General features: G+C 44.3%; 2 protein-coding genes across 2 annotated transcripts; one reads left to right on the top strand and one right to left on the bottom strand.

Annotated features, from left to right (window-relative positions):
- Positions 1-151: 151 nt before the first annotated feature.
- LOC139820909 (sodium channel protein Nach) lies at positions 152-4,463 on the top strand. Its single transcript, XM_071791493.1, has 12 exons — positions 152-797; positions 922-1,061; positions 1,151-1,338; positions 1,699-1,849; positions 1,951-2,096; positions 2,391-2,466; positions 2,549-2,812; positions 2,942-3,047; positions 3,277-3,333; positions 3,436-3,556; positions 3,650-3,756; positions 3,869-4,463. Exons 1-12 carry the CDS (start codon positions 641-643, stop codon positions 4,183-4,185), a joined length of 1,830 nt encoding a protein of 609 aa, XP_071647594.1. The 5' UTR covers positions 152-640; the 3' UTR covers positions 4,186-4,463.
- Positions 4,464-4,476: 13 nt separating this feature from the next.
- LOC139820911 (uncharacterized) lies at positions 4,477-8,060 on the bottom strand. Its single transcript, XM_071791500.1, has 7 exons — positions 7,401-8,060; positions 7,102-7,298; positions 6,641-6,833; positions 6,331-6,492; positions 5,914-6,079; positions 5,072-5,220; positions 4,477-4,691 (listed from the first exon to the last, which is right to left on the bottom strand). The coding sequence occupies exons 1-7, from the start codon at positions 7,511-7,513 to the stop codon at positions 4,481-4,483; spliced, it is 1,191 nt and encodes a 396-aa protein (XP_071647601.1). The 5' UTR covers positions 7,514-8,060; the 3' UTR covers positions 4,477-4,480.
- Between the last annotated feature and the right edge of the window lie 7,213 nt (positions 8,061-15,273).

Consider the following 15,273-nt stretch of genomic DNA (forward strand, 5'->3'; position numbering starts at 1 on the left):
TTAAACCTGCCGCTACCTCTTGCGATATTACGATTTAATCAGTGTGAATAATTAATAATTCATTTAAATAAAAAGGTAAGTTAAAGTTTTTTGCAAATAAAAAGAACTTATATTAAAATTAAAGTTAAAATTAAAAGGTATGATAAAATGCTTTGCGCGTGGAACTTGTATAGATAGATGTATCTAGATATTTAAATGTTCGAAACTCATTAAGTCATTAAACATGACACGTTTTCAAAAAGAGTGATAGCCGTGAATGTTCCAATTACTTAGCAGAAAATTAGTCGATTTCTTATTGGAATCACGATAAATGTATAAAATGCTTTGGACTTGTATAGGTATGTTTAGACTCTTGATTATAGAGCGAGTTCTCGTCACACACTTGTCGCACTTTCAAAGAGGGTAATTGTTTTCCAATTACTTACCAGAAGAGAAAAGAAAACTAGTCGAATGTAATGAATCCTAAATTATAGAGCGCCTAGCGATACTCGAGTAAATAATTTGCGACTTTCGCGAGTGGACAATCAAAATAGAGTGGACATTCAGGTATGAGCTATTACTGGGACCTTAATGCTATTCCATCGAATTTACTTAGGTATATTGGTAGAAAATTGAATGGCACGCAGCCATCGAGACGGAAATGAAGAGTAGCCGCCGGTCGAAGAAATTACAGTACGCGTCCGACAATATATCCAGTCATTCGGTCCCTCTGGCATGTGCCAGTTTGTTTTTCATAAGCATTAACGCGGTAGCTTCGGGAAACATGAAGACATCCAAATTCGACAATTTAAAACATAGTGAGACATTAATTATTTTAAATTTATTAATTTCCATGCTTATTAATATCTGTCAGTACCGATATGGTAATTATTTATCTCTTCTGCGTGTAAACAAGTCAATATCCTGCCTATATCGTGTTAGGATATCGCAAATCCTTGGCGTACGGGGTGAAAAAATACCTGGGGTGGTTTCACATCTTTTGCGAGAATACGAGTCTGCACGGTTTTCGCTACATAACTTTAAGCGGATCGTCGATAATCGAAAATGTTTTCTGGTTCGTGGTGAGGACCTCCGTGATTCACAAGAGCGCAAGAAACGAGGTCAGTAATATATATATCCAGGAAATGCAATTTATTCTTATATTCGACAGATTTGCAAATCGTCAATCGTGTTCTGCGTTATACTGATGCTGCGCTTGTGGGCGAATTACTCGAACAATCCCATAGTGACGACAATTTACACGTCGAATTCGATATGGGACGTGTCTTTTCCGGCCGTCACTATATGCAACAATAATAAGGTTTACCGTCCACACGCCGACGGTATTGCCGAGTATTTGTAAGGCATTAATCAGTCTATTAATACGTTGAGTTGGGGTGCGAAGGGTTTGTTGGGTTTCTATGAAACCTTGTGCTAAATAAAATTGGAAAATCTCAATTTCTTGGAAAAAAAAGTAATTAAAAAATTTCCGTCTAACAATTGTAAATGAAAGGAAAGTATATTGAAACACGGAAATTTTATTTCATCTGCTTTTTGCTAAAGTTTTGCTTTCAATCATATTTGACAAAATACGACAAATTTTCCGCACTCGTCTGATCAGTGTCGATCTATGTGCGAAAATCAGTTTAATTAATTTCGGGTCGGCGAAGTTGAATCTCCATGCCCGATATTACGTCCCGATTCTGCGCGATTCGATAGATACTCGAACGGATTCACCGCAGAGGACAGCGACAAATTTTTTTCATCTCTAATGAAGCTGATACGACCCGATAAAATTTCGATGGACAATGTGACCGCGAGACAGCTCCTCGATAATTTCGATTTCACGGTCGAAGCGCTCATGGAGAAGGTAAAAAATGATTAATGATTATAATCTGTGTTTCCACGGGAAATTTTATTCAGATGACGAAAAAAAATTCGAGAACCCTTAATTGATCGTGTTGCTCGCAGTTGATGCAGCCTTGCAGCGCGTTGCTTTTGCGATGTGCCTGGATCGGTAAGATTCACGATTGCGACAAGATCTTCAAAACGGTCAAGTCCAAGGAGGGTTTCTGTTGCGCTTTCAATTCCCACTACGACCTAAATGTCAAACAAACGTAATTCCCACGGATTTATATTATGCCAAGTTGGTGCAAAAGGTTCGTCATGCTTGATAAAGTTGCAGACAAAGTTTCAACACGATCATCGTTTTATCTCAGTTTCATCCAGAAGAAAAGTTCTTCGTTTCTAGACTTTCTAGTTTCTATCTTCAGAAAACTCTCTACTTCTTTGAACTTTATTTCATACAAAGCATAATAGAAAAAAAAATGACGAATCTTCGGCACTAACCCGATGCAGGCTCGTTCGACAATTAGACGCGTTATTTTACGCTTTCGTAATTATCCTGCCAGGTCCAACGACACGCGCTCCAATTCCACCGACTTCCACGTCACCTCTGACGATCTGCCTGGTGTGCGCAAAGTTCTGGTAATAACGCCCGATGTTCTCGCCTTAATTTCGACTGTGTTCCGGGATTGGGTACACGGGTGAATCTTAATTCTCTTTGCAGAACGCGCCCGGGAGCGGCCGCGACGTGGGACTCGCGGTCGCCCTGAACATCGAGCCCAATATGTACAAGGCTACTTCGCGCCCTTACGTAGGGGCCTCCGTAATGATACACGACCCGATCGATTTTCCTGATATCGGTGCACACGTCGCGTCCGTGCCACCCGGTCACGTCCTGGCGGTATCCGTTACCGGCACGTCCATTAGAGGCATGGAAAGTTTGCGGAACATGCCCCTAGAGAAACGTATGTGCTACTTCGACAACGAGGTAAAACTACGTGCCGCCCTGTGCGGCTTTGGTTCGGCGTTGTTTTAGCGGGAGAACATTTGCAAACGCTCGCGCGATTCCTTTCGCGAAATTCCATATTTTACGTAATCGTAATGAATACACCTGCAGAAACCGGGCGAGGCTCGCTACAGTTATCAATCGTGCCTATCGGATTGTATAGCCGAGCACACATATCGTCTGTGCGGCTGCTTGCCGTTTTATTACCCGGAGGCGCGTGAGTGTGCACAAGATTATAAATTATTTAGTAAAACAAACCTTTAGACCGTAACATACAGGTGCTGTATTCTGCAATTTTAATTTTATAACTTTGGATCTGAGGGATGTTTTGGAGATGCATTAATACGATAATTGGTGATACAATTAATATGATATAATAATACTACAATAAAGTAAAATACCATTAAATATGATACATAACGCTGTGATCTTCAATGTGCTGACAGATAAGGGGAAAAGGACATGTTACTTGCCTGACATAAATTGCCTTTTGAGCATTCGAAGTAAGAAAACGATTTTATACATATTAATCATACTTTATCAGATATATCGCTTATTTGGTTGTATATATGCTTATTTACACAGTGCGATTTTTTAAAATTCAGAATTAATACCAGAACACGCGAAGACTTGTACGACTTGCCTGCCTCAGTGCACCGATATGATGTATCAGATCAATCCGGAAGATATTAAAATGGAAGACGTGGGATTCGACTCTGATCTAACGTGAGTCTACTCGTCTCTTAGCTTTTACCTCGTGATGTACGACTGTTCATATTATTTTCACGAACGCGCAAGCTTATTCTCATACTTTTGCAGACACGGCTTCGATATAAACAATGTGTCCTTCGTGTATGTATTTTTTGGCGATATATCGTACGTCGAGTACCGCAAGGAGAGCATCATTAGCTGGGATTCATTACTCGGTGGGTTTGACGCTGATTAACCGGCGAGAGAGAATTTGCTTATATTCTAACTCGATCGCGATTTAATTTGATATCAGCTTCTAAACTAATGAAGTCGCGCGAATTGTTTCAGCATCCTTTGGCGGTATCTTCGGTCTCTGCCTCGGTGGTTCCGTGATGAGCGTAATAGAGCTGGTTTATCTCCTGGCCAGACAGCTCTTTAGAAGACAGCCCCGCAAAAGCCTGGAGCAATCGCGTGCAAAATTGCCGCCAGCGTCGGAGGTGTTCCTGTCGATCCCCGTTAGAGAGAAAGTTCAGCAGCTGAAACCGCGAGATCGTCAGAAATCGGATGACAAGCCTGTTCTTGTCACATGGTATCAACCGCCTCTTCACCATCGTAAAACGATGAATCTCACCGATGTTTATCACGTTAAACACGTTAAATTTTAAAGCACAGTCTTTAATCGAGTCGATATTTATGACAAAGCTAAAGGTTGCTGAAAAACTTTCTATAATTTTCTATAATACCTTTCTATAATAACTTTCTATAAACTTTCTATAATTAAAAAATGAAAGACATGCGCGTTCATGAATAATGTTTACGATTACATATTATTAAGAAATAACTGTTTACGATTATTTATTACTGTAAAGAATAACTGACTTTCGTAACTTTGCGTGATTATTGTATCGTGTCTTTAATGCGGATAAATAGGATTACTGATCAATTGTTATCGCAATAATGCTATAATACAAATATTTCACATCTCGCTTTCCCTCCGGGTTGTTGGTGAAAGTAAGCGATCGGTCCTCTCTTGGCGCATTTTCTCTTCAAAATGTGCTCCGGAAGTAATAGTCGTTTCAAATGTACAAAAAAGCACGGACTCAGCATACAATAGAGAATGAAATTCGTCGAACTCGCTAGTGCGTTGAGAAGAGTCGCCCACATACGGAAGCTGCGAAAATACACAATGGAGTGAATAAATTATTGGAAAAATGTAAGAATGCACGGCTTAACATATATTCCAATTTGCATTGAATTTAATTATATAAAGTGGCTTCCTTTTATTTGAAAGAAACTCACTTATCTTCTATAATTCCGCCGTCATCTCGATTTAAATTTAAAATGCCTTCAAAAGTAGAAAGCTCGAATGTCGCATATTTTTCTTTTTCTACTTTTAATGACAAAAATTATATTTCTAACTACGTATCTCTTTTAACAGCGATGTTTTTCACGAGAAAAGCGTTTTTTTTTCCACGCGGACCGCACGTATCCTTTTGACTCAGTACCGCTTTAATAATTGTCACGTCGCCACATAGCGCATTCACCACTCACCTTTCCATGAAATCCTCGTGAACTTTCGAGGGATCACCGCCGTAAAGCAGAGACACGGCGCTGCGACGCGACGCCAAATGAGTTGGCAGCTCGCCCACGAGGAACAGAAATACGATGCCGACCAGCATGATCGTCAACCGGGCTTGATCCTGACAGATGGCAAATCAAGCGGTAAAATGAGGCGAGAGACATTTTTTACGCGTATTGCTTGGAAATATTTCACGTAGTACTGGGCCAACTCTAATTAATGAAGGAAAACATAAAAAAAATCCAATTATAATAATTAACAGGGGTGGAAAATTCGAGGAGGAAAAACGCGAGCTATCCACTACCGCGATAAGTGAATCAAAGTCATTCGGATACGCTATTCGAGGCAGTAATAGAAGCGCGGTTGTCTACGCAGCAAGCGACGACAAAGTTTTAATAATTGCGCTCGCAAAGACAGCGATGTTATCATCGATTTTCGAGGGAAACTTTTCCAATTACGCGGGACAACAATGACTCGCGCGAGACTCTGTTTCCGGATACCACTCGGTTCTCGGATGAGTTTCATGCAAATCGCGTACCGAGACGTTCTAAAGTGCTGGAGTACAACAGCCCGCTCATTCAAGGTTCTGGAGCAGGATAGAATCCTGAAGTGGCGTAGCGCGAGTTCAGAACTGATTACGATTTCTCTATAGTCCACGATCGAGAGGCTGGCTGTCCGACCTGTCCGAAGGCGTGTTTTTAGGTCAGAACTAATTACGGAACACGGTTCGCGGCCTTTTTCAGGACTTGCCGCGTAACGTGGCAAATGTACGGCAAACATTCTCGCGCACGGATTCTCACACTGACATAGTTACCCGCAGGCGATTCCCTTCGCGTATGTTTCTGCGCTTCAGCAGCATCTCTCGCTGCTTGAGGGCCCTTCTCACGGAGTACAACATAATAGCGTTTGCGATGAGCAGAAATGCGGCCGGCATCAGGCCGAATATTATGAATTGAAGCCAATTCTGAAGATTGTACGCCCTGCAAAGACCATCCCGACGTTATTTGGAGTTTGTGTCCAGGCTTTCAGGAAAAATTGAATTTGTGAGAAGAATAACGGAAATAGCGTTGTTCGGGAAATACGGGGGAGGGAATATTAATGCGAGACTCCGCGGAGAGTTAGGGGTGGCTGAGAATATTTTAGGAAATTGAATGGGAATTAAGAAATTGGGTACAGGCACTAGGACACACCTTTTCGCGATTATTATTATTATTTTCTCATCGTTTCTTACCGCGAGTGAAAGAAGTTGGTCGTCACCAGATCGCCACGCTCGTTGTACGTGTACATGAAGCAGTATGGTATATTGATCAAAATGGCGAAGCAGGTGGCGAAGGTCATCAGCCTGCGTGCTACCGACTGCCTGCAGAATCTCGGTTTTTTACATCGCGACATGCTGTAGGAATCGGATTTCGTTAAATTGTTTCGGTCCGTCAAGAATATCGTCTTCTTTTGTCAATAAATCGCATACAGCGCATTCGCTCAAATCTATAAATCTTTATCTGCGGGTCCAACAGAGTGATCTATAATTTCTGTGTCTTTACCTACAGACTATTATCAGTCTATCGATGCTCACGCCTAACGCGGCCCAGACTGTGATGTTCGAGGTAATTGAACCGATCGGGAAGTGAACGAACGCGTCGAATTCCAGCCATCCTCTGTAGCAACGAAAAATGCCTCTGGCCAGACTGGAGAAGACGAGCAGGACACAGGTAATCAGATCCGAACTCGCGAGCACTGGGTAAAAATAATGCGTTGAACTTTTGATACAATTAATGTTAGTACAATTAATATTACTTAGAATATCTTAAGCTCTCAAGCGTATATTGGACAATTCGGATTATCTGTAAATCCTCGCTGGCGACCAGTTCGGTTCGCATAATTGTCATCAAGAGCGATTACGCGGGATTCTCTCTGCGAGCGCATAACAATAATAAATCATCTCCGGCAGATGCAGGTGAATTCCGCATGTTAATTCATAGCCGATTCCGGCCTCTCCACCGACCTACTAAATATGTATACGTCGACGATTTCAAGTATGTCTTCGATTTCAAGTGGACCGCGAGGATCAGGGAGTTGCCGATTATTCCGAGTGCGGAAACTACGGGAATGACCACGGTATATCCGATAATGCTCCACATATTCGGCTCGATCGTCCACAGCCCGTGATTGTACCGGTCGGGGTATCTCGAGGATCTCGTTCTGGAATTAAATCATAGTCAGTCTCGGATATTCTGAGAGCGCTTTACATCGCGGGCTTACAACAGTCGCGGGCTTATAACTTTTACCATGGGTCGAACTCACCGTTTGCACATCACGATCATATTGTACAGTTCGGTGATATTCGAGTACACGCTGGATCTCATCGCACTATACATCTCGTGTTGGTGCACTTGCGACGAGAGATCTCGACCCATTTCCTCTTTAGAGGAGGGGGAGCGATCTCTACTCCATTCTTGAGAATATCACACTTCAGTTCTGCAAGCTGGCGAAAAGCGTGGCATTACCGTTAGACTAGATTTTTCAAGTCATTCACAAGTTGTCATTAGTTGAATCGAAGCTTAACGAACATCGGAGCACGATGAAGGGAATTTATGAAGGGCAGCTCAGAGTCACCGTCGTTAGAAACTTCGGCGAAAGTTACCGATTAATATTTCCGTCGGTGCAAAGCGCGAAGTACTCTCTCAGTGCTTTTGCTCCGCACTTTTCTCAAAAGTGATTACTGAGAGTGATTTTTGAAAGTAATTTGCAAGCTCGGAACTGATATAAAATATACGAATCGCTTTGGCGGAGAAATTAACGGTTAACAATTACAACGCGTTAAATCGCCAATTTACGCGAACGAATCGCGTGGCTGCCGAAAATGGGACTCTTTAAACGAATTCCAACGAGAGAGAGAGGTATTCGCACCGCAAATGCAATTTCCATCTCAAAGTGTTATCGACGCTCGTTCCCCGCGGAAAAACGTGAATAAAAGGTCACGTACCCTCTAAACGCACGAAAGGTGTTTTAAATGTTTCGCAAACTACTTTATCCCTGCCATTTGATATTTTACGCGACGTCAATTATAAACACGGCATTTTTATTTGTTCGAAACGCGGGTTATATGAGACGCTTGTCCGTACTAATGCAGATTGTATACCTTAAACGCCAGTAATCAGCGAATAGTGCAGCTCGGCTTTATCGAGATTGCACTGTTTGACCTATTCGGGTCTACCTCTAAATTGGCTCGAAAACGCAGCCTTGATGTCAGACGATCTCGCTTAATGCGCGCCCGACAGTACCGATAACTCTCGCGAGTTACGACAAACGAGAGACGCCTTTGACGTGCAAATTGTTAGCTTCCATTAAGTGACCGCGTCAACGTCCGCGATGGGATCCCGTTTACGAAACTGGCAAACAATAATGAATTTTTCGACGGAAAACTATCGCACCGGTAAACAGACGGATCGGTTCGTCTTCAGGCGAGCCAAAATTCAGTTTTAATCGCGCGCGACTCGACTAAATCCGTCATCGGGGAATGCTTAAGGATTCGCGACGCGGTCGTTATACTGAAATATATCATCGAAATTCCGCGGCGATACGGTTTTCCCGTATTCTGGTGGGGCTTGTTTCCGATAATACCCCGATAATGGGTACGCAAATAGTGCGTACGTGGAATGATACGGCATCGCTGTGCCAGTCCGCTGCGATCGATTGAGCATTCGCTGATATCTTGCGCGCGGGATGACGGACATTTCCCCAACGAATCTCAAATTGCGCGTCTCTCGAGCTGCTGCAGACCGAGCAAACGCGAACGAATAACTGACGGATAAGTTCGCCACTCGTTGAAACTGTTTGTTCACGTTCGTTCGCACTCGCTCGCTCGGTTTGGGCCCTTAGCGACGAGCTGGGGCCATTTTTATCTCTGCAATTTAAGACGTTATCGTTACGATTACTGGCGAGATATTTGCGAAATATATATGTTATTACGAGAAGAGAAGCATCGGACAGTTCGGTTTTGTGACTGATGTATCCATGGAAACCGCGATAGCATTATCGATCGTACGGTCGCGACCGACCACTTTTCGGTCACCCTTGCGACATTAAATTAATGATGTCAAAAATTTAGAACTCGTTCTTCATGACGCTTTGCGAATATTTTAACGTCGTGCCGAGGCACGACGACCTGTTAGATTTGGGATATAACAGACTCTAAAATTTACCCGCCGCGCCGTCGCTATGCCCGCGGCAGCAAATAACGTTATTAATTTTCATTTGCGTTACTGCCCTTTTGAAACGACAACATTGAACGCGTCATCAAACAAATAACGGACATATCTATAACGAGTTTGTGACGTTGGATACCTCTCACACGCAAAATGCAATAGGCCGCAAAGTATTTTTGCGTACACAATGCTAAATTTGTTATATTCCTTTGATGCATGACATTCGTTTATTATCGGTTCGTTTCGCGAAATAAATGATCCGTGCGATTCGTCGCAAATAAATGCGATTCGCCCGATTCGCGATCGGCTCATTTACCAGAGGGACCAATTACGAATCAATCGGCTTTTCTTCGGCGCACAAACAAGATCATTTCGCGTACAAATCGCTATGATCGCCTCTCCCTGGGAGACATAGATTCTCGCTACAAGTGCGTTCTACTAGAACAACGACGCAATAGTTCACGGATAAACAACTGTTGTTTATCTATTAGAATTTATTTCAAAATGATATACTTGACATGGTGTGGTGTCATTATGTGAAGTAAACTCTTTTCATTAAAGATGAGCGTATGTCCTCCGAGAAAAGAATTGTGATTTTGGAAGAGAAGATTTTGTTGCGCTTTTTAACGGGAAAGTATGTAAAGAGGAGGAAGTTGGAGAACGTTTGTAGGTATCCGAGAGGACACGAGAGATTCGGTTAGTGGATAAGCGGATGCTGGAGTTCTTAAGACGGAATTGTTGGAATTCACGGTGTCGCATCTCTCAAAGCAGCGCACAGTTGAGAAACGGCTCGGGAATCTAAAATTTCGAAATGTCAAGACATGACACGCAATAATACGCGATTGCTTCCCGGCTGCACGTGTCCGTGCGCTTTAATTACCGAGGCATTTAATTAAAACTTTACGTTCGAGTCTGCGGCGGGCAGAGCCTCACTCTGTTCCTCCTCATGGTGGTTTCCTTCGAAATTTATTGACTCTTTCACGCTGCGGATACCGCAGTTTCGCGCACACCCCGGAAATTCCGCTCGCCACCGTCACGAAACAATTTCGATGGCCACTCAAGCTTGCGATCGCGTCGTATTTCTCTTTTCCGATCACGCCGTATAAAGTTTGAAATTTATCGCAAAGCGCCTTATAGCGCGGAGTAAGTTCAATCGCACGAAAATTCCGTTCTATCGTTGGTCGCGTCGTCCTTCCAGAAAAATGAAGGATTCGACTGGACCTCGTTTATTCGGTTTAAAATAAAAACGTGAGGGAGATCGAACTTAGATATAGTTTGGCCGGATTTTTAACACATCTGTCCTTGATCTGACAAAGCGTGAAAACGAGCTTCGCAAATGAGAGGATTTAATCTTGTTCGTGCGCGGCCACGCTAGCCGCGGATTTCCGCGCGTCCGTGGAATGTGTGTACACGCGCGTTAGACGATCTGTTTTCCGGCCGTCATAAGGGTCGCGCGCCTGCAGCGTAATTTAAAATCCCATTCAAATCCCTTCGCCACTTTAAAAGTCGGGATTTATCGAGGGACGCGGCACGGTTCGAGAAAGGCCGCGTGAATAAATTTTTATTGTACGCTCGCGCGTGGGCGATGTAACAGCAGCATTTAGCCTCGCTGCTTCACCGCCTCTTTCCTTTATTTTACCTTTTTTTCCCCTTTTATTATATCGCATTTTTATACGTGGGCGTCGTCGATTCGGCCTTGGCTGTTCGTCGTCGTCGTCGTCGTCCACGGTGAAATTATCTGAAAAGCTTCCTCGGCCCTTATGAGACAAGCCGTCCCTCTCTGTGTTTCTCGCCGGGGGCGGGCGTCGGCTTCGCAAAGTTTTTCCCCCTCCGGTAATCGGCGTTGAAATTCAATTCGCCATTTTAAATAAAAAGTTATTCCAATGCACGTCACAGGGGAAAATTTTCATTCGTTGCGGCTCAACGGAGAACGTAATCTCGCGCAATATATCTTGATATCGCGAACCCGTATTTGACACACATTGCGAAATTCTGGATTAAGTCCGCGTTCTCCGGGCTTTCCTACGTCCCTTTCTCGCCGTCTTTGATACCTTGACAAATACGCATCTGTATTCAACATCTGTATTCGCTTCATCCCGATTCGTCCCTCGGATGTCACCTCTAATTCCGCGCTATGTTGCCGCAAACATGTTGCCGCGAGATAGTTCATAGATCGTTGCTCGAGAGCTCGAGCCCCGTATTGTTCTATACCATCGCGAGATTCATGTACGCAAACAGAGGCTGAGTAAGTGCAGCGTGACAATTGATTAACGCAGGATGAACGACCGCGTCAATCAAAGTTTCGAATCAGCTGTCGGTGCCGTTATTACGGCCCATTCTCTCCCGCGCCGCCGCCTGAATGCGGCGCGAATCGAGTTTCCGCGCCGATGCGATGTTTCGTACGCGGATCTTAATCAGAACCACCTCTCGAGCCCACTCCTCGTACAAAGTCGCCGGGGACGCGCTTTATCTGCATCACTAGCGATGCATCGCTGACGCGTCTCTCTCTCTCTCTCTCTCTCTCTCTCTCTCTCTCTCTCTCTCTCTCTCTCTCTTTCTCTCTCTCTATCGTGAAAAAGAAAAAGATAAAAGGAAAAAGAGAGGAGAAGCAGCGAAGATAGGCTGGCGCATTGTCTTCACGCGACCGGAAAGTCTCTTTTCGTCTCGGCGAACACTCGAAAGGGTCACCGGTCTGTGAATAGAGGATACCCCGTTCCTCCGCCGCCACTTATCGCCGGTCCTTTATTTATCGCGCTCCGGAGAGACTCCGGGAACTCCGACGGGGCTGCTGACATCATAGAGACGACGGAGGTGGCAGCGACCAGCTACCAGGCTCAATCAAGAGTCCTATCGATCTACCAATCATCGAACCGAGTGACACGCTTGTCACCTGCTCGACCGTGCGTACAGGTGTTCGTATGTGTTACGTGTTCTCGGAATGCACGGTACGACGTGCCAGCGTGCGTCATGGCAGATGGTTGTCGACGTTGCGAACAGAGTTACAATAAACAAGTTACTACGGACTTTGAGATTTTCCGGCGAAAAGGCGACAGAAAGGGAAAGAGAGCGACGGGAAGAGTGCGGACAGCTTTGATGGGTCACTAAGAAGATCGGGGATTAATTTTTATATCTTTTTCGCGCGGGGGTGGTTCAGGCTGAGATTTTGTGTGAAGACGGAAGGAAAAAGTCAGCGAGTTAATAGGATTAAAAATAACTCTGATACTTCCATCGAACGTTCCATCGCAACGTCGTCATCCCTGTACAGGCAATTAATTAAAGAGAGAACGGGGCAGCAGGGAGCGGGGAGGGGTTGAACTTTAGGCTTCTAGAGGAAATTCCGCGTTCCGAACTTCAAAGGTTTTCGAAGTTGATAAGCGAAGGTCGTGTTATGTTAAAGATAAAAGCGACATGTGAGACAGGCAGAGGGCGGAGGCGATCTCTCTCTCACGGTGCGCTCACCGCGGTTTGTATCATAATTTAGCTCCCGGTAATATAATCCGCATGTTGATACTATAAAGCTGCTTTGACACTCCGTGAGAGATACCGAGAGATTCGGCGCGCACTCGTCTTCTCGCTTGCACCCTTGAGAACTTGCGCAAACTAGCGCGGATCGGATTTAATTTCTCCCGGAAACGGGAAACCACCGTCTCTCTCTATCTCCACGCTCTCTTCCACTTCGCGCTAATTTAGCGATGAGTGGTAGTGTCGAATGGATAATAATTTTACGTAATTTGCCGATCGAAATTCCACTTTACGATCGATGAATTACGTAAAGTTATTAGCGCGTAGGACGGAGAATAATACAGGGAGGAGGGATGACTCATTCGTTTTAAGACACCCTCGTGGTATTGGTTTAATCGGAGCAAACGCGTATTTTCAACGGACGAGGCTCCGTATCTCCTACAGAAGCCTCGGCTTAGAACAACGCGTGACAACGATTTGCTGTGTAGTTAGGTATTATCGATGTTCCGCACGGAGACTGTTGCTCCTATCACGCTTTGTTTTGTTTCCGAGACTCGTAGCCCTCTCCATGTGTGTGGATCGATTCCTCCGATATATCGGAGAGCCTCCCGAATCCGACAAACACTCGGACCGCACTCGCAATCCTCTCTCCTTCTCTCTCACTTCTCGACGGCGGGCTCTTATTTTTTCAGTAAATTGTGACAGCGGGACGCTCCAGACAAATATTTAAACCCTTGCTGTAAATATCCTTTGTTAATTAATGACGTACAGGTGTTTCAATTCCCATTATATCTGCGTCGACCGCGTCGACCTGTCTTAACATGATTCTCTTTATACTCCCATTGCGATTGCCGAGTGCAAAAAATTTCTCAAGTTTTATGAAGAAAAATTGTTCGATGATGGAACGCCAAATCTCATTTGCTTTCATTTAAAGTAGTTAAGAAGAAGTAACTACGCTAACTCTTTTGCCCGGGAAAGCAGCGGTAACAAGTTATTTCGTTGCGGTTATTATACCGCGCAATTGCGGTCATTGTTTTCGATTTACGGGTCTGTCTTGCGTAATTGTTATCGCTTCAGTGGCCACCAGTCCTGAATATCGAGCCTGTATCCTAGATACCCATCGAAAACATGTACGGGACAAGACGGGTAGGCCGCTAACACGTAGCGTTAACATGTCTCGTAAGCTAATTAATTCCGTAACTCACTCCGTTACGGAATCCGGAAAATGTTGACACTATCCGCCGTTGGTATTTCCGCCCAGATAGTTTGCCTCGACATCGCAGCAATATTAATATTTACTCGTCTGTATCACGCGCGTGGAACTAAGTATCCACGGATTTATTACATGTCGCTCGTAATAACATATATTAATTACTAATGCATTGATATCTAATTTCCCCGTAATTTCCGCCGAGGCTGGAGAACAGCCTTTTGTCGTCGCACTGTAATCGTCATTACGCAAACAATCGATCTCGCGCGAATCCCTCAGATTACACGTCGAAGGCCATATGGCGTTGGATTACGCGACATTTAAATTGATTCCATCCGAACGTTAATATCGCGCGCCAACTCTGGTACCTGCTTTACTTCGGCGTCGAAAGAGAAGAGAAGCCAACCTCGTTGGAAATAAGATCCCTCTCGTCAAAGGTAATCCGAAAAGACGTCCTTACGTAGGTATTGTTACGGCGAGATTTTTCCCTCGTGTTTCTCATAGAATATAAGAGTCTCGGAAAAATAGTTCTCGCTCATAGTAATAACGCGAAGCGAAGAAACCTGCCCGCGCTCTCAATCTCCTCCCGTGCCATGGAGCTTCGCCGCGTCGTCGTTCCCCCTGTCAACCCAAGAGCGCTTCTTATTTCATGAATTTACATTCCGGATCGTTTATCACCCTCTTACACGCGACGCACATCCGTATATACGTCGACTACGTAACCAGCCCGGACTCGTTCCCTTCAGAATTGAGAGAGATGCGGGAACGAGCATTGGGAGTATCTTGCTGAAACCGGGAATAATGTTCCTTGTTACGACGCTTCTTGAATTACTCTCCTCATTCCACAGGTCCACGTCTCCCGTCTTCTTCTCCCTCTTTCTGTTTACTTCTCAAGCTAAATAAGCTTTTTAATCAATTCGAAGCATATTACACTGTGTGAGTTGCACAAAGGAAACGCAGCGGGCATTTCTTGTTAGTTGTATTACCAGATTAGAGAAATTTCTCATTAAACACTGTACGTATAAAACTGAGCGGCGCATTCAATGGAAGCTAAATGAAGACTTCATCTTTCCTCGGTGCCGGGTGCGAGGGTATTCAACGATCTCGAGTCTACACGCGAGTCAAGTGAACGCTTTTTAAATTGGTTTTTAGGAGCTCCGAGAGAACTCCATTCCTATTATACCACTTCTCTCTATTATTCCGCACGATCTTTACGTTCTTAATTGTTACGCTTTTGCTTACACTGACGCGTCTATTATTGGACGAGAGAATTGCTTCTCCGGAATATCTCCAATGC

This window comes from Temnothorax longispinosus, chromosome 10 (assembly GCF_030848805.1).
Source record: "Temnothorax longispinosus isolate EJ_2023e chromosome 10, Tlon_JGU_v1, whole genome shotgun sequence".
Taxonomy (NCBI): domain Eukaryota; kingdom Metazoa; phylum Arthropoda; class Insecta; order Hymenoptera; family Formicidae; genus Temnothorax; species Temnothorax longispinosus.